General features: G+C 41.5%; 2 protein-coding genes and 1 long non-coding RNA gene across 4 annotated transcripts; 2 read left to right on the plus strand and 1 right to left on the minus strand.

The window, feature by feature from the left end:
• The first annotated feature begins 802 nt into the window (after positions 1-802).
• On the plus strand, positions 803-16927 carry LOC113036925 (tyrosine kinase receptor Cad96Ca). 2 transcript variants are annotated; one of them, XM_026193535.2, is made up of 13 exons: positions 803-4010; positions 4125-4197; positions 4268-4355; positions 9465-9687; positions 9833-9971; positions 10796-10894; positions 11306-11466; positions 11602-11739; positions 12799-12910; positions 13679-13778; positions 15413-15512; positions 15892-16032; positions 16317-16927. In XM_026193535.2, exons 2-12 carry the CDS (start codon positions 4182-4184, stop codon positions 15997-15999), a joined length of 1284 nt encoding a protein of 427 aa, XP_026049320.1. In that variant the 5' UTR covers positions 803-4010; positions 4125-4181; the 3' UTR covers positions 16000-16032; positions 16317-16927. The 2 variants fall into 2 exon arrangements, with proteins under 2 accessions (XP_026049320.1, XP_080144628.1); XM_080288502.1 differs by having other exon boundaries at positions 806-4010; positions 15892-16927.
• Positions 16928-20766: 3839 nt separating this feature from the next.
• LOC145419957 (uncharacterized) lies at positions 20767-23549 on the minus strand. The gene is made up of 2 exons (XR_013901226.1): positions 23410-23549; positions 20767-22653 (listed from the first exon to the last, which is right to left on the minus strand). It is a non-coding gene; the product is annotated as an uncharacterized LOC145419957 (long non-coding RNA).
• tmem97 (transmembrane protein 97) lies at positions 23077-25680 on the plus strand. Its single transcript, XM_026193623.2, has 3 exons — positions 23077-23373; positions 23449-23593; positions 25216-25680. The coding sequence occupies exons 1-3, from the start codon at positions 23092-23094 to the stop codon at positions 25488-25490; spliced, it is 702 nt and encodes a 233-aa protein (XP_026049408.1). The 5' UTR covers positions 23077-23091; the 3' UTR covers positions 25491-25680.
• Positions 25681-25849: the final 169 nt, after the last annotated feature.

Consider the following 25849-nt stretch of genomic DNA (forward strand, 5'->3'; position numbering starts at 1 on the left):
CTAAAGCTATTCTGTTATACCTGTATGCAAAAAAAAAATATTTCATAGTTCAGCAATACTGATCAATCTAATAAACTTAAACCTACACCATCCTCCCTATTCTGGTATTTTAAAGAGTACTTAGCGTAAATATTAAGCAACCTAACTAATAGGGTTCCAACTCCCAGCAACAACAAAAATAAATAAATAAAAAATAGGGAACCACCCCTCACGCTCCACCTCATGATGCTTAATCGACGTAATCAACCTTAATTTGATGCAGTGTGAAAAAAAATGCACAGAAATCAATTATTTTTCAAGAAATATTAAATAGATTCAACATCTTTCTTCAACAAAATTGCAGACTGCACAGATGGTACCTTCCCAAAGGAAAAAGTACTATAGCTTACTAGGGTATATATATTAGACTTAATAGTCACTATATACAGTAATTGACTTCTATTCATTTTACATCAAATTAAAACTTTGGGTGTCAGATAATTATTTATTAAAAGCTCGACATTTTAAATGAGAATAAGAAAGAAAAGTATGTCTTTGTGCCCCCTTTTCCCTGTTAATGCCCTATTGGCCCCCCTGGCTAAACTTTGCTAGATCCGCCCCTGCACAGTTACCAGCGTCAGCTACGTAGAAAAAGATCCTCGAGTAGAAAGTAATAATAAATACATTCTAACAACAGCTGATCAAGCTTAAACGTGCTGCTGTTGTTCAGCCGCTGGTTTCCTCTTTCTGGTGCAAAGTGGACCAAAAACAAACCAGAGAGACGGACTCGCACAGAAAAGCCGATCAGCTGATCGTTAAGCAGTTTCATGATTGAAGTTGCTCCGACGTGCTAACGTTCTGAGGTGAGTTACGGCGTGTTGCAAGTTTTGTGAGGTGCTTTCCTGATATTTAATGGATCGGATTACATTTTTTATTTTTCTCCGATATCCGATCCAGTAATTTAGGTCAGTATCGGACCGATACCGATACGTAATATCGGATCGGTCCATCTCTAATTTGGAATACAGTCAATGTCTTCGCTGTAGGGGAAGTAAGGCTGCAACCACAGCTTCATGGGCTCTGCCACAGAGCTTCCTCCTGGTTAGACGTGCCTGAAACACACTTGCGTATAAGTCATCCAGTAGGTTGAGGTGGTCTGCATATCTGACTAGATTCAACCTTCTGATGTAGACCAGATTCTTCTGGGCTCATTTATACCACTTGTTCCTCTGGACCCTTCTCATACCGCACTGCTGCAGGAGAGCGAGGTCCTTCCTTGGAGGGTGCTGGACTCCATGCATGGTAAGGAGCTTCCTTGTTTCAATGTCAGTGGCTTTTATCTCTTATTTTGTTGGTTGCAACTTTCCTGGTGGCCTCTTCATGGTTCCAAATTGCCTCTGTGTCCCCCCAAAGGTACTTGTAGGTGTCTGCAATGTTGCCCTGTCTTTGTTACCATGTGACCACACTTGTCCAGTCCAATGGCATTCCCATGTTGTTGTTGTGGATCAGTGAGTTGGTGTCTTGTTCAATCCTGGCATAAGGCTTGATGTCGTCCATCTAGAGGTGGTTAACGACTGCTCCATCCATGGGGTTCAGGTCTATGCAGAACAGCTTTTGGGACGGAGCATGTGTTAGATCCTAGACTTGATGGCAACTTGTGGTATTGACTTTTAGTTGGCCTCTGTTGGTCTCTGTTCCCCCATGGGATTCCTGAAGAAGGTTCTCAGCATCACACTGATCTTGTACAGTTCTAGGCAGTCTAGAGAGTCTAGAGAGTCTAGAAGTCTAGCGAGACTGCTCGAACACTGGTTGGTATTTTGCCCCTCTGGTGTTTCTGCCAATTCCTTGGTTATGTATTGAGCCATACACCTATCCATCTTGCTGCTATAATGCCTAAAAGGGGCTTCCATGTAGTGCTGAGACAGGCTATTGGCCGGTAGTTGGACATGACTGATGTCCTCTGGGGATCTTTGGGGATCAGGACTATCCAGCCTTCAGTTAGCCATTCTGGGTGTATCTCATACATAAGCAGCTCGTTAATTTGTGCTGATGGAGTGTAGTTAGCTTCTGTAGCTTTAGCTTCTGTGAGTCATTCTGCCACTGTGATGGTTGCTGTGGTGTGCTCTTAGATCCTAGCCACTGAGCATTGTTGTTATGTGTTGCGTGCTTCACCGGTCCTCTCTTTCAGTGTTGCTCCATCTCCAGCCTTGGTGGTGCTGTTCTCATATTGTTTATCTCCCAGAGGTTCTATTGGACGTGGGTCCAGCAAGCATGGAGACCAGGCAGTGGTATCCTCCAGGAACTGCCTGCATAATCTGGTCACATGAGTCCGGGCACTGTCGTGCACCAGGTGGAAAGCAGGACCCACTGCACCAGTACAGGGTCTCACAAGGATTTCATCCTGATCTCTAATAGCAGCAAACTGAGTAACGGCCCCTCCTGCTCTTTAAAGCAACCGACTCTGGTTGTGAAACGATCCTCACAATAACTGATGATTTAATTTAGTTTTTACCCGAAAACAAAGAAAAAATTCATTTTTATCAGACTTAAATTCAAAATGGAATAAAAAAAATTGTGTCAAAATGTTTGAATTAAGTTTTAATTAAAAGTGGGGAAAAATCCACTTCATATTAATTAAGTATCAATCAAACCAGATGGGGACATTTTTGACCCCTGAGGACCACAGCTGTGATTATGTGCTGCCATTTAAAATGTATAAATGCTTCAAAAGAACTTTCTCACTACAGTTCAACATACAGCACTCTGTAGTTAGACAAACAGTCAAAACAATCTTTTATTGTCTCGTTTTATTTTCGCTCAAAAACAAAGTGTACTTTATGTAAACAAGGTCTGGTGGCCCTAAAATGTTGGGTAAATTTTGTGTTAATGTGTTGGTCTTAAGTAAAACTAAGGTGTAACACTGAATTGATTGACAATTTATACTTTAAAAAACACTCAAATGAAGTGGGGACATTTCTGACCCCTGAGGACCACAGCTGTGTGGAAATCGGGAGGACATTATGAGGGTTAATTGAGCAGAGCAACATCCCACAAGTTTAACTGATTATTAAAAAGTTTTCCTTTAATTGTATTTTTTGGAGATGTCTATACGTGCTCACCCCAGTTTACCACTTTTTACTGCAGAGGAGCTCTCTACAGCGCGTCGTATCTCTCAGCCTCCCACACATGCCCGGGCTCCACAGATGTCACACTACATGCACCTACAGCGAGTTTTGGCAGACAGAGGTTAGACCACAAAGCCCTGGACCTTCATTTCTTTGCATGGAAGTCTTTTAAACTTGACTTTTTATTTGGTTCAAATGAGCAAATGTAAGCATGCTAACATGTTAGAAACAGCAGTGGTTTTACATGATTGTGCTCGTCATAACGAAGAAGTGCAGCAAATTTAAAACAGTTGTTGACCTTTCTTGTCCTTCCTCGGTGTTTTGCAGTCAGCTAACAGACGAGAGAGGAAACCACACACAGGGGCTTTGCAGCAGCTTCTCCGAATTAAACAGCGCTACTCTTTCTGCCCTGCGCACCAGTCAGGGGCTTTTCCGCCTCTCGCCTAATCCTGACTGACATTTTTAGTTTTTAGTGTCAGAGCAGAGAGACTGTGACTGGTCACACGTTGGACGTGGAAAATGACTGCGTCAGTGTGTTTAAGTCGGTAACTTAACACTAGATTAACTTTTGGGTGTGATGAAATTTAAAATGTTTGTACTTTAGATGACCAGTTGACATGAAGACAGTTTAGTGTGAAGTGGACTCACACTCATTCTAGAAATCAGCGTGAGGTGAAACAGCGCATCTCAAACCACTTGCTGCTTCACTTCATTTCCTCTGATTGTCTTGTGGTTGATGTACTGTGAGAGCTCCTGCTGAACACAACACGGGTCAGACATTTTATCCAGCACAAGGCGGATTTTTGAATTTTTAAGTGGGACCGAGCAGAATAAATACTGTCTGGTGTCTGACTGGCAGGCTTAGGCGAGAAGAATGGACTTGATCAAAGTTGTCACAGAGCACAGGTAGGGCTTTTTCATTTAGTTACTCTCTTCCTGTGCTTTCTTTGTATTTTGGGCTTCAGTGAATCAGCTCTATAAAAAGAAACGTTCTAAACGTTCTTCCTATCGCTGTTCCAGACCAGCCTGATGTTCTTTTACCAGTTTGTGCCAGAAAACAAACACTGAGCAGAGGACATGGCGAACTGTTCAGGTGAGCTTTGAGGCTTTGACGCTTTGTAAGAGCTCGTGAATCTTAGACTTACTTATTTGTGGCCTTTCAGATGTCTACTCCGTTGTATACACCCTCAGCGGTCTCCTCTCCTTCACCATCGTGGTGTTCACAGTGCTGGGAGCCGTGTGCATCAGAAAGTAAGTCCATTTTAAGTTCTTTAAAAAGGCTTTTATTAACGACGTGACCTCAGTCTCACTTGGTCTGTTTGCTACATTTTATGTTCAAATTAAGCTGACTGTCCTCACCAAAGCTGCAACAGTAACAGCAGCATTATTAAATAAAACATAACAATTTCCCTTCACGTACTTTAGCGTGAATATATTATAAGATCAGACGTTAATAAAAGCCCATTTTTGGCCACACTGGCTTCACGGAGGGAATGAGCCGCTCAGATGCTAACCGCTATAACGGTTTCCTTAAAGTTTGTCTTTGCTTGTTTGTGAAATGTACCTCTCACCTGCTGTGTGAAGTTTGGTGTAGACGTTTATTTCCCTTTTTACAAAAGTGAGATGTTCTTCTTTGATCGTCTCATTTCCTGAGATCTGCAGTCTTCAGATTTCAGTGTTTATGTACTTTTAAAGTAGAACGTGAAAACACCGAAGATGAATTTAGTTTTTTTGCTCAGCCTTTGTATTATTATTATTATTATTATTATTATTATTATAATAAATGCATAGCGCCATAGGTCCAAAAACAGATGTTATCCACTGTAAGAGATCGTGTTAACATAGACTCATAATACAGATGTCTACGGACCTACTTTATACAGCACCTTGTTAGATGTTTCTAATATTTTGGCGTCATATGTTATCTTTCAGTATTAGCATACAATCCCATTCAAATGTGTCGCTGTTTTGAAATGAGCCAAAAAGAACACATGGCCAGCTGTTCTCAGCTGTTCCTCGTTCTTTTATTCTGAAAACATTTCTATTTGTGCAGCATGTTACCAACTAAAATGATGGTGCATTACAAAAAGTGGAAAAGTGAAAAATAATAGCAAAAGACTGACTTATTCAAAACGAATGTTGAGTCAGGGTCAGCTCTGCAGCCTCCATCTGAATTCATGTCTGTGTTATCCAACCACCAGTTTTAGCTCATTTTTTGATTGGTAATTTGATTGATTGATTGGTAATTTATTTCAACATGTGAACAATATACAAGTACATTTAGAAAAGAAATAAGAGAGAAAAAAATACTATACAAATTACATAAAAAAAAAAACATTCTGATTAATTTACATGTTGAAAGGGAGTGGGAAGAAGTATACACTTATTTAATCCCACCCCTGTCCCATAAATTATCAGTGAATATTTAGTCAGCTTCCTTACTGATATAATTTGTAATAAAAATAGTGAACAGATTTCTGATATACTATATACTATAATATCACATCATGAATTTTTTGTTTGTTTGTTTTTAAATAGAGACATTCACTTAATTTAAATATTTTCCTTTTCTTTATAGATCGAGAAGATCATATTTTTATAACTCTTTTTGAACAGTTTTATGTTTGGACATTGCTTTAATTCCATATTCAGTTTGTTCCATAGTTTCACTCCTTGAACAGAAACACAAAAGCCTTTTCTTGTAGTACGTACCTTCATTGTTTTGAAGTTACAAAAACCCCTTAAATTATAACTTCCTTCTTTCAAAAAAAACATACTCTGAATATTACCTGGCAGTTCTTTATTTTTTGCTTTGAATAGAATTTGTGCTGTTTGGAATTTCACTATATCGTCAATTTTCAATATTTCAGACTGCAAAAATAGTGAGTTTGTATGTTCCCTATAACCTGCATTGTGGATGATTCGAATTGCTTTTTTTTGAAGAGTAAAAAGTGAATGTAATGTGGTTTTATAGTTATTGCCCCAGACCTCTGCACAATAGCTTAAGTATGGTGAAACCAGTGAACAGTAGAGAATATGAAGTGATGTTCTGTCGAATACCTGTTTTGCCTTGTTTAGTACTGCAATGCTTCGTGATACTCTGGAATGAATATATCTTACGTGAGCTCTCCAGTTAAGTTTTTCATCTATTATTACCCCCAGAAATTTATTTTCACTGACTCTTTCAATAACAACACCATTTATTTGAATCTTTGCATTTGTATTTAAACTACTATTTCCAAATAACATAAGTTTAGATTTATTCAAATTTAATGATAATTTGTTTTTATCAAGCCAGAACTTCACTTTACTTATTTCATTAGTCATATCCTCCAATAAATTCTGCAGATCATCACCAGAGCAAAAAATGTTTGTATCGTCAGCAAAGAGAACCATTTTTAATACTTTGGACACTTTACAGATGTCGTTAATGTACAAGTTGAAGAATTTTGGACCCAAAACTGACCCTTGGGGTACACCACAAGCAATGTCCATACATAAGGAGCAACCACCATTTATTTTCACAAACTGCTTCCTGTCATTAAATAACTCCGGACCCAATCTAAAACTACCCCTCTGACACCATAACGTTCCAGTTTTCTTATTAATATATCATGATCTATGGTGTCAAATGCCTTTGTCAAGTCTATGAATAACCCAGCCACATATTGCTTTTTGTCTCTGGAATTTGTGATGTATTCTATTGAATCTAATAGTGCCGATGATGTTGATCTGCTTGATCTGAATCCGTACTGACTCTCAGTGAGTAGTTTATGTTTATCTATAAATTTTTCCAGTCTGTTTTTAAACAGTTTTTCAAGAACTTTTGAGAATTGAGGTAGTAAAGAGACAGGCCTGTAGTTTGTGAAATGGTGTTTGTTTCCAGGTTTGTATAGAGGTATAACTTTTGCTATTTTCATTCTGTCTGGAAATCGACCAGTTTGAAATGATAAATTACAGATGTATGTAAATGGTTTTATAATAGCCTCAATGACTCTTTTAACCACTATCATATCAATATCATTACAATCCAAAGATTTGTGATTTTTACATTTTTTGACAATTTCAAGAACTTCATTTTCATCAACGGCTGTGAGAAACATAGAATATGGATTTCTGTCAATCAGTGTATCGGGTTTTTCCTGTGCTTTCCCAGGATGAGTGATTGTTCTTGCTAAATTTGGTCCAGCAGTTACAAAGAATTCATTGAGACTATTTGCCACAACATCCATATTGTATTCTTCATGGTCATTACAAATGAAATACTTGGGATAGTTCTTTTGTCCAGTCCCACATTTTATAACACTGTTCAGGATTTCCCATAATCTTTTAATATTATTTCTATTTATATCTAATTGCTTCTTATAGTATTCCTTTTTACTATATCTAAGTATATTAGTTAACCTATTTTTATATCTTTTGTATCTGATTTCAGAATCTTTAGTTCTCGTTCTTAAGAACTCTCTGTATAGAGCATTTTTCTTTATACATGCATTTTGCAGACCTTTTGTTATCCATGGACAGGCCATATATTTCTGTTTCCTACTATATTGCTTTATTGGACAGTTGGTATTGTACAGTAATGTAAATATTCTAAGGAATTTATTATAAGCACTATTAACGTCCTGTTCCTGATATACTTCACCCCAGTTCTCTTTCAATAAATCTTTTTTAAATGCATTCATTCTTTCTTCTGTTCTTACTCGTCTGTACTCTTTTTTACTGTCCATTTTATTGATCTTGTAATTCCTATCATAGATTGTAAAAATTGGAAGATGGTCACTTATGTCGTTAATCAGGAGTCCACTTACAGTCTTATTTTCAATGTCATTTGCAAAATTGTTGTCTATGAGAGTTGCACAATGTGATGTAATCCTGGTAGGTCTAGTAATTTTAGGGAATAGATTCATACAGTGCATTGTGTTTATAAATTCCTCAGTGGTTTTATGTTTATTTGGGTTTAGCAAATCAATATTGAAGTCTCCACAAATGAAAACTTTTTTGCGAGCTATTTCAATAAATGTTTCTTCTATCCAGTCTTTAAATGTCTCAATACTACTACCTGGAGCTCTGTATATACAGCTAATGATTACATTTTTACTTTTTTCTTTACAAATTTCAACTGTAATACATTCTAGTACATTATCAATCACCATCGTCATCTTTTCCACCACATTAAATTTCAAGGATTTGTCCACATACAAGGCCACTCCTCCTCCTCCTTTGTTTCGCCTAGTTATAAATGTGAATTCATAACCCTCCAGTTCAAAGTCTGTTCCTTTTTCCATATTGATCCAAGTTTCTGATAAGGCAATGACACTAAATGGAGGTGAAAACTGGTTAAGATATTCTTTGATATGACTAAAATTAGCATAGAGACTTCTACAGTTAAAGTGGATAATTGATCATTTATTCTCAGTTTTAATCCTCTGATTGTAGTCTTTATTTGTATAGTAGCAGCAATTGTTATTGTTAGATGAGAAAAAGTTGTTGTCTGGATCTATTTCATATTCCAAGTCGTGTGTATTGTGATCCATATAGTTAAATGTTTTCAGTTCCAATTGATCATATTCTGCAACTGTCTGACTGATGCAGCTGATTCTTCCAGATGTATCTGAGTTCTTCCTTCCAGTGTGTGTCGTAAGTGAGTGTGTGGTTGTCTGTTACCTTGTTTGCCGTCCAGATCGTGTTGCTCACTGATATTTTTCGAGATCCGCCATATTTTTAATGGTCAGAACTTTGGCTTCCTCTGGTGATCCGTTTAGTTTAATGAATATTTTGCATTTTTTTTAGAATAAAGCTCCCAAGACTCGGTGATCTGTTTATAGATAATGTATTTCTAGATAAATGTGATTTGTTTTCATTAAGGTTAGGAATATTATCACTGTTGCCTCCTGGGTCTGAATGCGCTGTCTGGCTGGGAGTGTGTGGAGTCTGGGTGTTCTCCCCGTGTCTGAGTGGGTTCTCTTGGCTCCTCCCACAGCACAAAGACATGCAGTTAGTGGGTTCAGGTTAACTGGTGAGTCTAAATCACCCATAGGTGTGAATATGAGCAGTTGTCTATCTCTCTGTGTTAGCCCTGCGACAGACTGGCGACCTGTCCCAGGCGTGACCTTCCCCTCACCCTGTGGTAGCTGGGATAGGCTCCACCCCCAATGACACTGACAAGGACACGTGGAAGAGACTGGATGTCTGGATCTTTGGTTTATGTGCAGTGTCACTTACAGTTACACAGTTTAGCTCCGAGTCCCAAACTGTGTGTCGTCAGACTTGCTGCTCCTGGTTTAGTAGGGCAGCCGAGTGTTTCGCCTCCGTACCTGGGTCGGTGTTACCTGTTCTACTGTCTACGTTATTTTGCAGATACCGATCCGCTCTCAAGACAATCAGATTGCTCCGGCAGAACAAGATGCTGATGAGTGCTGTGCCTCGGGTAGAGCCTCCCCTCTTACCTGCGAGGCCGATCCCAGTTGTGGTGGAGGAGGAGGAGGAGCGGGAACTTCCTCCCAAATCTCCACTCCGACCCAGCACTTCAGCCAGGTCTCCGTCCAAGAAGCTGTGGAAAGGTCTGCAGCAACTGCAGCAGGTAGCGCTGATTCACAGATATCTTTGTGTTCCTGCTGTAGACACAGAAGATGAACCTTCAGATGATGATAGATTTAGATTTCACATGTTCTGTTTGGTGCGGTTCTACCTTGATGATGTACGAACGGGTCTATTTCAAATTCAAGGATCCTCCTTTCACCAAGTCAGACCTGAACCTTCTGCAGCTGATCAAAGCAGGAAAGGAGGGCGTCTTCTACCAGGCCAGGATGACCAGAGGGACGTGTAAAGGCCACAGCATGTTCACCTGTAAGATCAGCAAGGAAGGTAAGGACATGGCTGGAGGTTTGCCTGCAGGCGGAGCATCCCTGAAAGCAGTAATTAAGTACTTGACATGATAAGCAGAAGGAAACTGTCATCCAAGTAAATGATTGTAAGCTGTCCTATAATGATGTTCAAATATTCTGTTTTTAAGTAGAATTAGTGGGAATCTTTAAGCTCACGTTTGTTTACATTTTTCATGCAGTTTTTGCAACACGTCATCGCTCTGGTTGATCAAATATTCCTGAAAAACAAATTGGTCTGAGCCATTTCATACATTTTTGACGTTGCGCTCGGTGTTAATATTACAGCCCCGACCATAACTTACTGTTAGCACTGAAAAAAACGAAGCGAGTGTAGTGTAAAAGCACTGACACGTAACCCTGTGGGATTCCAGACTTCATGAAATTGCTAAAATGCTGTGACCAGTGACGTCAAACGCAGCTCTGAGACGAGCTAGGAGAACTTTGATGGCACCAAATTCATCTTGTACAATATAAGTTTTGCCGTATAACAACAATGCATTCAATACTGTAAAAGGAAGTGGGAGGAGCTGCCCACAGAGACAAGCTCACACAGGCTAACCACCTGAATCTGCAACTCCTCTCAGCTGTAGCTACAGTTTTAGCATCCATCGACTATTCTTTGTTGTCTTTTTCGTTTACCACTTCAGCTCAGGTGCTGAACTAAGAGTCAGGACAAGAATAATAATGAGGATTATTTTTAACATGAATCATGCTGAGCTTTAGTACAAAACTGAATACGTTCCTTTTGATTTAGCCAGTTACATCTGGGCTTTGGTTTGACCTTTGTGTCTTCCTCTACCTCAGGCGTCCGCCTCAAACACGTGGACATGGAGGTTTCCATCATGAGAAAACTGATGCACCACAAGAACATCCTCCAGTTACTGGACTGGAACACCACTGCAGGTGATGAACATGTGCATACAGACTGCTGTTTCTCTGCTCAGGTAGAGCGGCTTGGAACCTTCTTAATCAGAAGGTTGTTGGTTTGAGCCCTGGCTGCTCCAGTCTGCATGCCAAAAAGCACGTAACCATGAAAAAGTGCTTGTATGAACGGGTAAATGTTTTATAGAGTGCTCAAGTAGAGTAGAAAGAACCAGTTTGTTTGTCATCTTCCTCCACACCGACAGATATGCTTAGTTTCCCCCCTTTCCTAACCTGTAACTACGAACTAACCTGTAACTACGAACTAACCTGTAACTACGAACTAACCTGTAACTACGAACTAACCTGTAACGTCTGTTGCATTCTTCTTGGAGGCGTGTCCCTCTGTAAGGCCCTACGTCTCTGTCTCTGACTGGGATGTTCTCTGTGCAGAGCCCTACATTCTGATCATGGAGTATGTGAGCTACGGCACTCTGAGGACCTTCCTGCAGACCAACAGAGCCCACCTGAGTACTGACCCTGAGCTGCAGAGCCTCCTCACCATTGCCTCGTACCACGTTGCTCTAGCCATGCAGCACCTGCGCTCCAAAATGGTAAGAGCATAGCAGACTGATAGGAAATATACTGGTCCCACTTTGTCCCAGTGTGACTTTTGTTTTTGACAGTTTGAACACACTTTTTATCGTTGTGTTTACATTTTGCATTAATGTTGTTGGTTCTCTGTGCAGATTATTCACTGTGACTTGGCTCTGAGGAATGTCATGGTCAACAAGTTTCCCTGGGAGGTGAAAGTGGCCGAGTTTGGTCTCGCCCGAGACTTGACGCGAATGGCGAGCCGTCGCAGCAGTCGCTGGAGAAACCCACGTGTAAGATTGCAGTACGCACACACAGCATCCTTTTCTCACAGTCCTCGGACTGCCGAACAGCTTTGCAGCACATTTTCAAATTCATTGATCTTATTTGTGGATGATCACGTCCTCCGTTCGTGTTTGATTCCCAGTGAGAATCCAAAGTGACCCAAACGTTTCCAGCTTTGCTCCCGCGCTGTAGTTTCACTCTCACTGTAACATCAATGCATGTTTGAGGTTTGAGCAGAGTTTGAACAAAGTCAGCCACCGTCACATCAGCTGATCTCAGCACCAGCCTCAATGAGCTCTGCTCCATTCATACGAGCTTCTACAGAAGTGCTTTCTGTCCAACGTGTGCACACATCTGTACTCAGGAGAGAATCTTTGAGTCAGATGTTGCCTGAGGATATTTGGTGTTTATATTTAGCAGATGACCTGCTCCACATCCTGAGTTACAGCCAGTCATGCCTTTGTACAAGCTATTGGAGCCGTCCACAGTTACTGCGCGTCTTTAGGCCGCTTCGCACCCCCTTCCTCCGCCATTGTTTCTCCTTTTATGTAATTTCTGACTTAATCACTGTCTGTAGTTGCTGGTGCCTTGCTTTGTTGCTGCTGTTCCTCTCCCCACCTCCAGCTTTCGATGTGTGCACACCAGCAAATCTAAATGACCGCGGATCTCTCGTTAGCTAAAGTGGTCCTGACTGAAAGTGCTTCAGGACAACACTTTCAAATGTAACCTGGATATTACAAAAACAAAAAGTGTAACTGCATCTCACGTTTGGTCCGACCTGATGTGATAGGATGACCTTTGTTACTGGTTGAGCTACAAATGTAGTGAACTCTTTTTGAGCCCAGTTTGAAACAGACTTTGCTTCTGTGTTACTGCACGTGTGCAGGAGATTTAGCAACATCCTTTTCAACAGGAAACTGTGGTGCAGAAAAAGACCAGCAGTAATGGTGTCGTGCATTTCCTCCACGATCTTTTTAGATGTCTAAAATTGTCCCACTGACATAGTTGAAAATATCACCTTCAAGTTTTGGTGAAATCACTTTTTCCATCATGTGTAAATTGTGCAGCAACGTGTACCCCTGCGCTGGTACCCCCCAGAGTACTTCAAGAACAACTACTACAGCTACAAGGGAGACGTGTGGGCGTTTGGCATCGTGCTGTGGGAGATGCAGACATTTGGTGAGTGGGAGGTTTGGGCTGCTCTCTGACCACTGGAAATCATGACTTCTCCTCTACTTGTTCAGTAATATGTTCCAAACGTGCTCTTTGTTGAAGAGCGGCCTTGTGTTGTGGTGGCTCCGTGTTTTGGTTGAAAGTCATTACAACGGGCCGCTGTTCACTCCGGCCAGAATAAAATGGAGAAATTAAAAGCTTGTTTCCTCTACCGTGATACAGCCACAGTGTATTAGCAGTGCTGAAATGAAATAACACAACATTAATGTAAGCACAAATATAAACATAAATTGACTCTGGAAAGTTGTGTCATTGGTTACGAGTACATCTCTGAACAGAGGTGGAAACCTGGCGCCTTGTCACCAGCATCCAAACACATGAAGAAGCTGACTGAAGCATCCTGTCGTCCTACTTTTGTCTGACTTCGCTCTCCAGTTCAGTCGTATGACATTTAAAACGTTAGCTGTCCTGTAAGTCTACAGTGCAACTGCAATAGCTGCACCTCGAGGCAACTGTTGTGGTGATTTGACTCAATATAAATACAGCTGAATTGAATTACAGTGTATTAATAACTCGTGGACCCTGCAGTGTTTGTACGGTTCTTTGTAGAGATTATGAGTTGGATACTTTTATCTGTCTTACTGTAAATTACTAAAAGTCTGCAGTCCACACCCACACAGGGATTTCTATTACACAGTGATATTTGCTGCTCTGGGCACATATTCAGTGACAGAATCCACTTTAAGAGAAATTGTGATATGAATACATTTTCAGGTACGCTGCCGTATCCAAACCTGGAGACATCAGAGCAAGTGGTGTACCACATCTGTATGGGTCACAAAAACACAAACCCGGAAGGCTGCAGACCAGAGATGTAAGTGAAAACTGCCTTTAGGTATATTAGTTATTGATATATGTCAGTTAAGTTAGATTTATTTCTTCATTTTGAAAACAGCTCCCCCCTGTCACAGTGGGTCCCTCAGCAGGCCGTGCCACGTTTCATGTTTCGTGATGCAACCGCACATGTGTACTCTGCTGCAGTAAAGAGTAATACTGCTGTTCTCAACAGAAGAATCATCCTCGTAATGAAATCAGCTGTTACTCAGAGTCAGGTTTCATTGAGCTTTGTTGAAACATCAGCTTTCAGGTTTCTAGCAGAGTAATGCTCACGTGTCACTGTGAGAGACTTCAGAGCAAATCTGAAGCTGCTGCTTTAAAGAACACAACATGCCATCATAGCATCAATATTCAACACATAAACTGTTGCTGAAAATCAGAAAAAATCCAACTTTATTTCTACTTTAAAAACAACATGGCTGACCAAAGTACTTTCCAGTAAAAACAGAGATAAAAGTTAAGAAATCAAACATTAATCAGACAAAGAAAATTTAAAAAGATACACTTGAATTAATAATTAGATAATAAATACAATTAAAGAAATAACAAAGATTAAAAGTGACCAAAAAACTGACTAAATCTGTCCAGAAGCTGGTTTTTCCTAAAATGCCTCAGAGAACATGTGTGTTTTTAAAAGAGATGTAAATATGCCTAATACAGAGGGCCAACGTATCCCATAATCTGGGGGCCACGACAGCAAACGCTCAGAGGTACGTAGGAGCCAGGAGAACAACAAACTTTTAAAGTCAATTCTAAGACGGACGGGCAGCCAGCGTGTCCCTGTCAGCAGGCGAGCAGCAACATCAACATCCAAAATTTAAGAACAATTGTTGTCAAATCAAAGATATCTGGTAGAACTCAGAGGAGGACACACGAGGCACAGTCGGCCAGTTATGACACGCAGTCAGCAAATGACAAAGTGTCATACGCAAAGAAACAGCTGGAAAACAAGCTGCAGAAGGAACAAGATCGCTCGTGCAAACCAGAGGTTACGAACAGCAGGTGCACGTACACCGGGGAGGCTGATTGGCTAATTGTAACGGCCAAATAAGCAGAGAGAGTTCTAACAAAGGGGGGAGTCAGCCTCACCCAAGGAAGGTAGGAATACACCTCGATCCCGTTAGCTTGGCAGAAATCTAAAAGACCCATCAACATCTGTGTAAAACCGCTAAAAAGCTGCTGCGTTTACTAAAGAGGCTCGCTGTCAGGAGCATTTTGTCGAGCCTCGTGGCTCATACAGAGTTTTGTTTTCAGGAGAATATTTAATGAAGTTATGCTCAGAAAAACAAAATCATGTCTTTTGTGTGTTGTGCTTGTGATGGGAGTGTGTGTTTAGGAGGGGGAGGTGTCATCAGAACACGTGTGTAGATGACTCACAAAGTAAAACTGAAAGCGACTGTGTTCTGCTGGACGTAGCTTTCCGACCTTTTTCCTCCTTTAGCTTAATTTCGGTTCAACTCGTCCCCCCATCAATATCTAAACTGGATGAGTCGCATTCATGTGCCAGTCCCGCACCATTCCTTATGTACCATCCTCTTATACCTCAGGATGATAGTAACTATGATAGAGAATCATGGACTGTGTATCACTGAGTGGCCTCTGACCTCACAGACTTCACATCATGCGAGACTGCTGGCAGGAGCCGTACACCCTGAGGCCCTCGTTCACAGACATCGTCTGCATGCTGGAGAGCATCATGGAAAACGATGCGGTAAGCAGCAGCATGTTTTAAGCTCTTCTCTCTTTGTTATGATCTGTAAACATCACAGCATAGCCTTTGTGGTGCTGAGATATTCATCACACAGCATTAAAATCCTGACAAAAACGCGACTATATTAAGTGTTTCCACAGTATTGTCAGAGTAAACTCCTCAGTCTTAAATACTCACTGACGCGATAATTCTGTTGAAATGAATTCAATCAAACAGAAAGGTAACGTTTGAGTTTCACTCAGCTTCATCGTGTTTTGGTTATTAAATGCACCCACATGTAGTTGAATTGTGTTTATAGAGATTATTTTCTGAACTTTCTCCCAGTTTGAACCTGCAGATAGACAAACATGTGTGAGATAAACTGTGTTCTTCTTTGCAGGACTACGTGGATGTGGAGAGTCCAGAGCAGGTGGTGACAGATGAGGCCGAAATTCAGGAAAACAATCGTTTACGAGCAGCGAGTGTCAGTTTGGACACTAATTTCTAAACGGGTACTTTAAATCATGCGTGCAGATTTCAGGTGGGCTTTTAATTCCTGCTGAATAAATGAAAGGAGCAGAAAACTTATCACAACAGTCATAATGTGCATGTTTGTTCAAAAAGGATTCTTTTAAATATATACCTGTGGTTTTCATTTTCTGTATTTTTATATTCTTATATTATTTTTCATATATAAAATATTAGTTTATATATAAAACCAATTTTTGTGGTAAACAGAATCAAACTGTGTGATCACAGTCTGCCGACTGTACGCTGATGACTGTCACATTTCAGGACTTTGTTTTTGTGAATGTATCCTAACAGGCGCACACTTCAACTTCCTCTGACAACAGACACAAATACTGACACATTACCAGCTACACACGGGACCACTGAAGGCTGAATCATGCCAGTGTGTGCAGCGACGCAGCCTGAGTAATACTAAATGAGAAAAGTTGAGAATTATTTGAAAGCAATACAGAGAGCCTCACTTCATAATCATTCAGTGTGCACTGATTTGTTACCTGGAGTCTAATTGTTGTGTTTTCTTTACAAGGATGTTTCATAAACTGTTTGCAGAAAATGTGCAAAATTCAACATACATCCGTTTTTAGATCACATTTATGTTCTCGGCTCAACGTTTGAAGAACCTCTATGAAACAAGATGATCACACGTAAAGTCCAACAGGAGGAGCTGTTCAGCATTCAGCAGTCTGACATGTCTGATGTACGTTATTTAATATGTCTGTATTTTAATAGCATTTCTTTATTAATTTATTCAAAGCTTTCTCAGTGTTTGCGTTCATTTGTATATTTTAGCTTTTCTGTTTTGCTGTTTTGTAAACCAATATAAAAAAATCCAGTTTTAATGTATTTCTATAGCAGGGGTCACTTAACATTGCTACATCTGAATAAACTGCAACAGCTGAATTGCAGACCTTGTCCCTGGTTTTGCTTTTAAGACTCAAACATAAAGATAAATGACAGAACAGAATTGTATTAATGGAAACGTTTGAGACTAACACAAGCAGACAAAGATTTGTAGGAAGACTTACCTGTGAAGGGGGACGGACCAAATGCTGTTCTACGTTTAACTCATCGGCTTGTTTTTGTTTTTGTTTTGTTTTTTTTGTTTTTTTTGGCCTGTCCCGTTTGGCTCTTTTGCATCAGAATTGTTGTCTAAAGGCAAAGAAAGATGCCCAACGGATTTACTTTACCAAACTGACCATCCCAGCCTTGCCATAATGGTCCATTTGATTCACCTTTTATTGTTTATTTTATTTTCACTTACTGAATACGGGACAGACTTGACTGGGGGAAAGAAGGGGAGAAAGAAAGAGGGAAAGAGAAACAGCTGAGAAGAGGGACGGGGGAGAAGGGCAAAAAACAAAAACCAACAGAACGGGCAGAGAAAAAAAAATGCATATATCAATCACCTGGATCACCTGCTGAGAAAGAAAAAAGAAAGCAAGCAGAAGAGAACAAGAGTAATAGAATAAACAACATCACAATGATATATGGGAATATGACAGTAAATACTAAATATTAAACATTATTGTGCAGCACATAAGATCAACAGAACACAGTGTGCTTTGAGGTAGGAGCCAAAAAGGGTGTAGTTTGTGGGTGTGATCACCCGTGTGTACACCTGTGAGCATGGACGCGCTTGTTTTTTGTTTTTTTAAAAGGTTCCTTCATGTAATGATCTGCTAGAGGGTGTGGGGGGGGCCACAGCCCCGTCCTCCAGGGCGTGAAGCAGGTATGGAGGAGATCAAAACTCCAGACATCCAGAGGCCCCCAGAACACAAGAGACCAAGGAAGACCAACAGAGGGGCAGCCGCGCCACTGTCCCGGAAAGAGCTGAGGAGAGTCCCAGATGAGGGCTCACTCAGCAGCCGTGGAGCAGAAGCCAGGGGGAGTTGCAGTGACGCGCCCGTGAGCTCCGCCGGCAGCCAGCCGCGCCTGAGTGACCGAGCCCCAGGCTGAGAGGCCGGGGGCACCCCACCTCCGAAGGGGCCCGAGCGAGCCCCAGGCTCCAGGCCCCGATAAGTGGCTTGTTTTTGTTGATATGCAAATAAAATAAATATGATTTTTTTCCTATTACTTGAAAGGTGTAACAACAAGAGGAGCCGTTACTGGGTAGACTACCAATAGCATGTTTTCATAAGAGATTACTCACCTCTGTCTTTGTGGCAGAGGTGCAGAATCGGTCTGAAGGCGCTTCACTACCTGCTCACTAACTGGTGCAGAGGCTCAGGATTACCCAGCAGGGTAACAGTTTAGTAAGTGACCAGTTTGCAGTCAGTTTATCCAAACTCTGATGCTACTCCCCCCAGACAACCATAACAATGCACACTTGCTGCACATATTGAAGGATCTCTGGTTCTTTAGGAAACACAGCTTTCTCTTATACAGCCTGTGTGTTGGTCAACTTGTTGTCAGTGTGGACGACAAATACTTGCACATCATCATCTTGTCCCAGGATGAAAATGGGTTGTGCAGCTGTTCTCTTCCTCCTGAGGTTGGCCACCTTCACACTGAAAGGCAGATGACTTCTCCTGAACCAAATTATCCACCAGTGTTCTGCACTTCTCCTCCTGCCCATCACTAACACATCCAACCCCTGCAGGTGGTGTCATGAACACATTGGTACGATTTCTGTGGAAATCATAAAATGGAAATTATTTTGAAATCACTGTGAGGCATAATTATTTACCTTTTTATTAACTCTTCTCCCTCTCGTGGATGTAGCTGATTTACACACTACACTGCCAAAAGTACTGACACATCCAAATTGTTGAATTCAGGCGTTCCAGTCACTCCCAGGAGCTCAGTGAATTCCAGTGATAGGGTTAGGGTGCAACAAATCCAGTCATGAAATTCCCAATATATTAAATATTCCACAGTCAGCTGTTAGTGGTATTATAACAAAGTGGAAGCGATTTGGAACCATAGCCACGAGTCAATTGGTGATTGGCCTCATCAGTGACAACGATGAGGCCGCCTACAGGGAGGAGGTGGATCGTCTGGCTGAGTGGTGCGACACAAACAACCTGCTGCTTAACACCGAGAAGACCAAGGAGCTCATCGTGGACTACAGGAGGAATGCTGACCCACATCCACCCATCCACATTAAGGGGACGGCTGTGGAGCGTGTGAGCAGCTTCAAGTTCCTGGGAGTCCACATCTCCGAGGATCTCACCTGGACGACCAACTGCTCCAAGCTGGTCAAGAAGGCTCACCAGCGCCTCTTCTTCTTGAGGACTCTGAGGAAGAACCACCTGTCCTCAGATATCCTGGTGAACTTCTATCGTTGCACCATCGAGAGCATCCTGACCAACTGTATAACAGTCTGGTACGGGAACTGCTCTACCTCGGACCGGAAGGCGTTGCAGAGGGTCGTGAAAACTGCCCAGCGCATCGCCGGAGCACCACTTCCTGCCATAAAAGACATCTACAGGAAGCGGTGTCTGAAAAGGGCTGGGAAAATCATCAAAGACCCCAGTCACCCATCACATGGACTCTTCACCCTCCTGCCCTCTGGGAGGCGCCACAGGAGCCTCCGGACTAAGACCACCAGGTACCGGAACAGCTTCTTCCCCACAGCTGTCAGACTCCTGAACTCTGCCTCCTGACATCTGACCCACGTTAAACTCATGGACTGAACATATACACACCCACAATGGACAACTGTACCCTCAAACACAATAATAACATGGACTGAACCACCACTCACAACCACCAGCACTTTATATAGCCTCTGTAGAAACTATCTACACCCTCACTTATCTTAACTGCACTACTGTATAGCTCTGTGTAAATAATCATTCTGTACATTCGATAATCTTTAATCCTACAACTGTTTACAACTTGCATAGTTCCCATTTCTGTATAGCTGTATATCCCAGATTCTGTAAAGTTATTTATTTCATATTCTGTATAGTTTTTCATATTTATATCCTGTTCATATCCTGTACATAGCTTGTACTCACTACAGCCTGTACATACTTATAGTTATAGAATATTCACAACATACTTCATACCGTGTACATTATAACATACCATAATAGACCCATTTCTGTAATATACTCACATATCTATATTATTGCTAATATATATTGTAATATATCTATATCACTAAAGCACTTCTGGATGGATGCAAACTGCATTTCGTTGCCCTGTACCTGTGCATGTGCAATGACAATAAAGTTGAATTCTATTCTAATTCTATTCTATTCAAATGTACAGATAAGAGTAGTGGTCCCAAAACTGAACATTAGGGATTTTAGAAAGATGATCAGGCCATTCATTTTATGCATTGTTCTTGAGATTTCATTTGTGATCCCTCCTGTTATGTTGCAGGTCAGATCGACCCAGAACAGAAGAGATGTGAGAAAGTTGGCTTTCAACGTTTATGTAGCAACAGCTCATGTTTCACAGTATAAAATGGTTTTCTTCGGTACTACTCCTTTGACTTTACCACTATCTAGAGATCACTTCATAATTTTTCTAAGATAGCTGCAAGATACTTGTAACAAAACAAATTTCTTTCAAGAAAAACTGTTAATTCTGTAACTGGCTCCCAATAACATGATAGGTCTTCAATAAATTGCAAGAATAATTAAAATTGATGAATCGATCAATCCATCATCCAGTTATCCTTGTCAGGGTCTCAGGGGAAGCTGGAGCCTATCCCAGCTGTCTTAGGACGAGAGGTACTTCCTGGACAGGTCGCCAGTCTGTCGCAGGGCTAACACATAGACACAGACGACCATTCAAGTTCAAGTTCAACTTTATTGTCACTTCAACCATATACAGTTTAAAAATACACAGTGAGGCGAAACAACGTTCCTCCAGGAACCAAGGTGCTACAAGACAAGTTAGTGCAAAAATAATAATAATATATAATATATCTAGTAATAATATTGTGCAAAAGAGCATTTACAGGTTGGTGTGTGCGATGGTTTGGTGGTGTAGGTCAGTGTGTTTGCGCTTGTGTTGGTTAGTCAGTCCAGTCTCAATGTTTTGAGGTATTTGAGTTAAGCTGAGTGATAATGTTAGTGTATGTGTGTGTGTGCGTGTTTATCAGTCAGTCCCTTTTTGCTGAGGAGACGGGTGGCTTGTGGAAAAAAGCTGTTGCACAGTCTGGATGTGCGTGCCCGAATGCTTCGGTACCTTTTTCCAGATGGCAGGAGTGTAAAGAGTGTGTGAGAGGGGTGTGTCCGATCAGCCACAATGCTGGTGGCTTTGCGAATGCAGCGTGTGGTGTAGATGTCCTCAATAGAGGGTAGAGAGACCCCGATGATCTTCTCTGCTGTTCCCACTATCCGCTGTAGGGTCTTGCGGTCTGATATGGCACAGCTCCCAAACCAGACAGTGATGCAGCCGCTCAGGATGCTCTCAATAGTTCCTCTATAGAAGGTGGTCAGGATCGGTGGTGGAAGCCGGGCCTTTCTCAGTCTTCTCAGAAAGAAGAGACGCTGTTGGGCTTTCTTGTGCAGGGAGCTGGTGTTGAGGGACCAGCCGAGGTCCTTCTCCAGGTGTACACCCAGGAATTTGGTGCTGTCAACGATCTCCACAGAGGAGCCGTTGATGCTCAGCGGTGAGTGGTCGCCTCGTGTCCTCCTAAAGTCAACAACCATCTCTTTTGTCTTATCAACATTCAGAGACAGGTTGTTGTCCTTACACCAGTCCGTTAGTCTCTGCACTTCCTCTCTGTTGAGGGAAGTGCAGGCAGAGGGTCGCAGATGCCAACAGACTTAATAAACTGATCCGTAAGGCCAGCAATGTTGTGGGGATGGAGCTGGACTCCCTCAAGGTGGTGTCGGAGAGGCGGATGCTGTCCAAGATAAAGACAATGTTGGATAACACCTCCCACCCACTCCATGACATGTTGGTCAGTCACAGGAGCTCGTTCAGTGAGAGACTGAGATTACCGAAAAGCACCACTGAACGACACAGGAAATCATTCCTGCCTGTGGCCATCTCCCTGTACAACGCATCCACTTAACACACTGTTTGCTGCTACAACTACACATGTTTCTTTTCCAAATATTTATTTATAAGTGACTTATGTATGTATGTATGTATATATATGTATATATTGTACTATTCATAGTTAGTGTATTGTCTGTCTTGTCTTAATGTTGGTTTAAAATGGAGCACTGTAACAAAAAATAATAATTTCCCCCAGGGATCAATAAAGTATTCTGATTCTGATTATCTGTCATCACACATCTGCTTCCCAGCTGTTGCAGCTAATCTAAGCATTAAATCACTTCCACTTTCCCACACTGTCAAGTTGATTGTGACATCACTGGTCAGCCTTCATTCCCTGCACTTCAAAGCTCACTGCGCATCTGTCATTCTCCCCATCACCAGCTCTCACATGTCACTCAGGCTCCATTCAAGCCTCCATCTTCATCTCCACCACCAGCCTCTAGACTCCGGGGTGTCCTGCCCTGGTCCTAATTCGCATGGCCACTGGGATTCTGTTCTGCTGTGATGGGCTATCGGAGATTAACCACCAAATACCACAAACACACAGTTTTCATTCTAAGATGAGCTTTACCGCCAAGTATTGTCATATAGGAAAGGGGTTTTCTTCTGCACGTGGAAACTGGACGATTTGTCTCCAGATGTTTTTCACAGGAGGTTTTAGCTGGAAAACGGATCAAGAAAGCAGGATTACTAACAAGGTATAGGTAAGGCAGATAGAGAGGTTTAAATGGTTAATTATTCATCTGATTTCACATTGATCCGTGTGTTTGATTTAAGTGGACTCAGTTACTGAATTTTCTGACAGCTCTTCTGGCAGTTCTTCCACTGACTGAATAAAGTAGGTCTTAAGTATATTTGCAGTCATAAGTCAGAGACTGCACTCCGTTTATATTTAAATTTTTGTCTCATCTTTCCTTTGCTCGGATTCTGCTTTCTGAGTCTAAAATCTCTCCAAATAACAGAGCTATTACCACCAGCACAAAATTATCCTACATACTGGATCTTTTCTTAATGCTGTAATGAAAACTGTAAAATACTACTACTACTACTAATAATAATAATAATAATTCCTACATTCACGAGGAGCTCGTAAAGCGGCATGCGCATTCTCCACTGTGGGACGAATGGTGCGTTCAGGAACGCCCTCATGTCATTCTCGCTAGCCAATGGGATCCAGCCTGGGAACAGGCGTTTCAACGTTGCACTGCTTCCTCAGCGGACTTGGACCCCGTTTCTGCCGTTATGTGCACTGAGTAAGTCAGAGATCATGTCTCTCCGTGTGTTAGAACTAATCTTCTTCTTCTACTTCGCCACTCATATTCCGATCACATTATTTATTGACTTACAAGCTCTGCTGCCTGAACACGTGTACCCCCAACCGGTGAGTTACTTTAAATAAACACACACACGCACGCACATTTCCAGCTACAACTTAATGCACACTTTTCCCCTCCAGCTGAAGGACCTTCTGAAATGGTACGCAGCCGACTTCAAAGACCCCATGGTGCTGGACCCTCCGGAGTGGTTCAAGTCCTTTGTTTTCTGCGAGGCTTTGCTTCAAACACCGTTTTTCCCCATTGCAGCGTACGCTTTTCTGAAAGGTCAGTTAACACGAAAAGTGGCTGGTTGAGCCAAACTTTACTAAAATCATCATAATAAATCAAAGCTACTCACCCACCCAGCCAACCGCGCACTTTCTCAGGTCAGCTGCTCTCCTAGTAGTGATGGGTCGTTCGCGAACGAAATGGCTCTTAGAGCCGACTCCTTGAAGTGAACGACGGGAGGTTTTTTTTTCTTTCTTTCTCTCACCCTCTCTCTCGCACTTTTTTTTTCTGCTTCACTCGAGCCTTGTGCTTTACGCTGAGCAGAGGGGGGAGGGGCGGTAGTTACTCAGTAGCACAGGAACAGAGCGGGAGGGAGAGAGAGAGAGAGCAGGGACAACAACGTGACATTAGAAAGGTATAGTAATCATCCACAACTATTTTCAGTTGCAGATGATAAAGGATTCAGAAAGTTTATTCATGCAGGTCCATATGACAGAGAATGTGCATCTTCTTTTTGTTTTCATATTTTAATTTATATTTAATTGTGTTGTGGTTTGTAGTGTTTTGTGTTGTTTCATTTTAAATTTGTTTAAAAAGAAAAAGCTGAACATTTAAATAGTTAAAAGTTGAAATGTGAATAGTTGATTTTTGTATTATATGATTTATTTATTACATTTTATGTGGAGTGAATAAATAAAAGTATATTTACAGTGGCCCCTACAGACAAAGCACGTACAAACTCCAAAACACGTAAAAACACGTACAAACTCCAAAACACGAAAAAATTCCAAAACACGTAAAAACTCAGAAGCACATAAAAACTCAAAACACGTACAAAAGAACAACAGAAGTGCTCCAGGATGCTAGGGCGCAGTGTTGAGCTTTTGTTACCTACTGGCTACACAAGCCAGCAAGTACCAACGACCGGATTTGGTGTGTGGTAGTAAGAGGTAAATGAACTTTTTTTTAAATTATTTGAATATATATACGAGTGCCTGTGTATAAATACACAAACAATACACACATGCTTTCAGTTGTGTAATTTAAGTGATCTAGTAGCTCTGCTTTGGAAGTTCAGTTCATGCTAGAAATGTGTTTTGGAGTTTGTACGTGGTTTGTCTCTAGGGGCCACCGCATATATTTATATATAAACATATAAATAAAACCACTTTTTTTTACGTTAGTAATTCCTTTTGTGCATAATTTTATATTATTGTTAATAATAAGTTAATTAAAGCAACAAAACAACCCGAAGATCCGGCCGGAGCCGAAAGAGCCGGCTCTTTTTAGTGAGCCGAACCGAAAGAGCCGGATCTCTAAAAAGAGCCGGAAATCCCATCACTATCTCCTAGTAGGACAGAGACGCTGGTCAAAGGCGACCTCTGTCGGCCTTTATGTTGCCTTACCATCAGACATCTACTGCCTCAAGTGTTTGTAACCAAACTGCAGCTCAGCCAGGGGCGTTTCCAGGAAATGACCAAGAACCAGTGAGGGTGGAGAAAATGTCACCCGGGCCACCACCACACTGTATTATACACACAAATAATAAAGATGAAGGGAATTGAATTTTCTGTGCTTGTTGGAAACAAACAAAACGTCTGCATTGCCTTGGATGATTCACAGACTTGGCGTCACAGGTTTTCTGTGTCTTACGTCCTTTCTCCCAATCGCTCAAACAGGTGGTTGTAAGTGGATCCGGATTCCTGCCATTGTGTATTCCACACACGTGGCCACCACATTGATCCCAATCCTCGCCCACATCCTCTTCTATCAGTTCCCTCTGAAACCCAATCCTGGTCCTCAGACTGTCCAGGAGCGCTGGTTGCTAGTCTCCATATATGCACCATACCTGTTGGTGCCTGTGCTGCTCCTCCTCACCATGCTGATGTCCTCGACATACAACGCCTCCTCTAAGCCTGGGAACGTGTCAGCCAAGGCCAAGAAGAAGAACTGAAGTGCCACAAGACAATATTATCTAATTTACTGTGATTTTAAGAGATCTTTTTCTACATTTGTGAATGTATGAACATGTATGTGTAAGTCTGTGTGAGTCACACCGTTTATCAGGAAGAAGCTGCCGTCGTGAACCATTCAGAACTGTCACTTTTAATGTTGACCTTTCAATAAAATCCATATTATTGTGATTTTTGTTCTGATGTTTCTCTTTGGGTTTAGACATACCCCTATCTAAATGATCTAGCTTCTCTGTTTCAGGAGGCTTAAGCCCATCCTTTGTACTATATCTCTGCCTTATACAGGAACATAAACCATTTTGGGTTTTTTTTGTTTTGTTTTTTTGGTGGGGGTGGGGTG

Source organism: Astatotilapia calliptera, chromosome 14, assembly GCF_964374335.1.
Source record: "Astatotilapia calliptera chromosome 14, fAstCal68.1, whole genome shotgun sequence".
NCBI lineage: Eukaryota > Metazoa > Chordata > Actinopteri > Cichliformes > Cichlidae > Astatotilapia > Astatotilapia calliptera.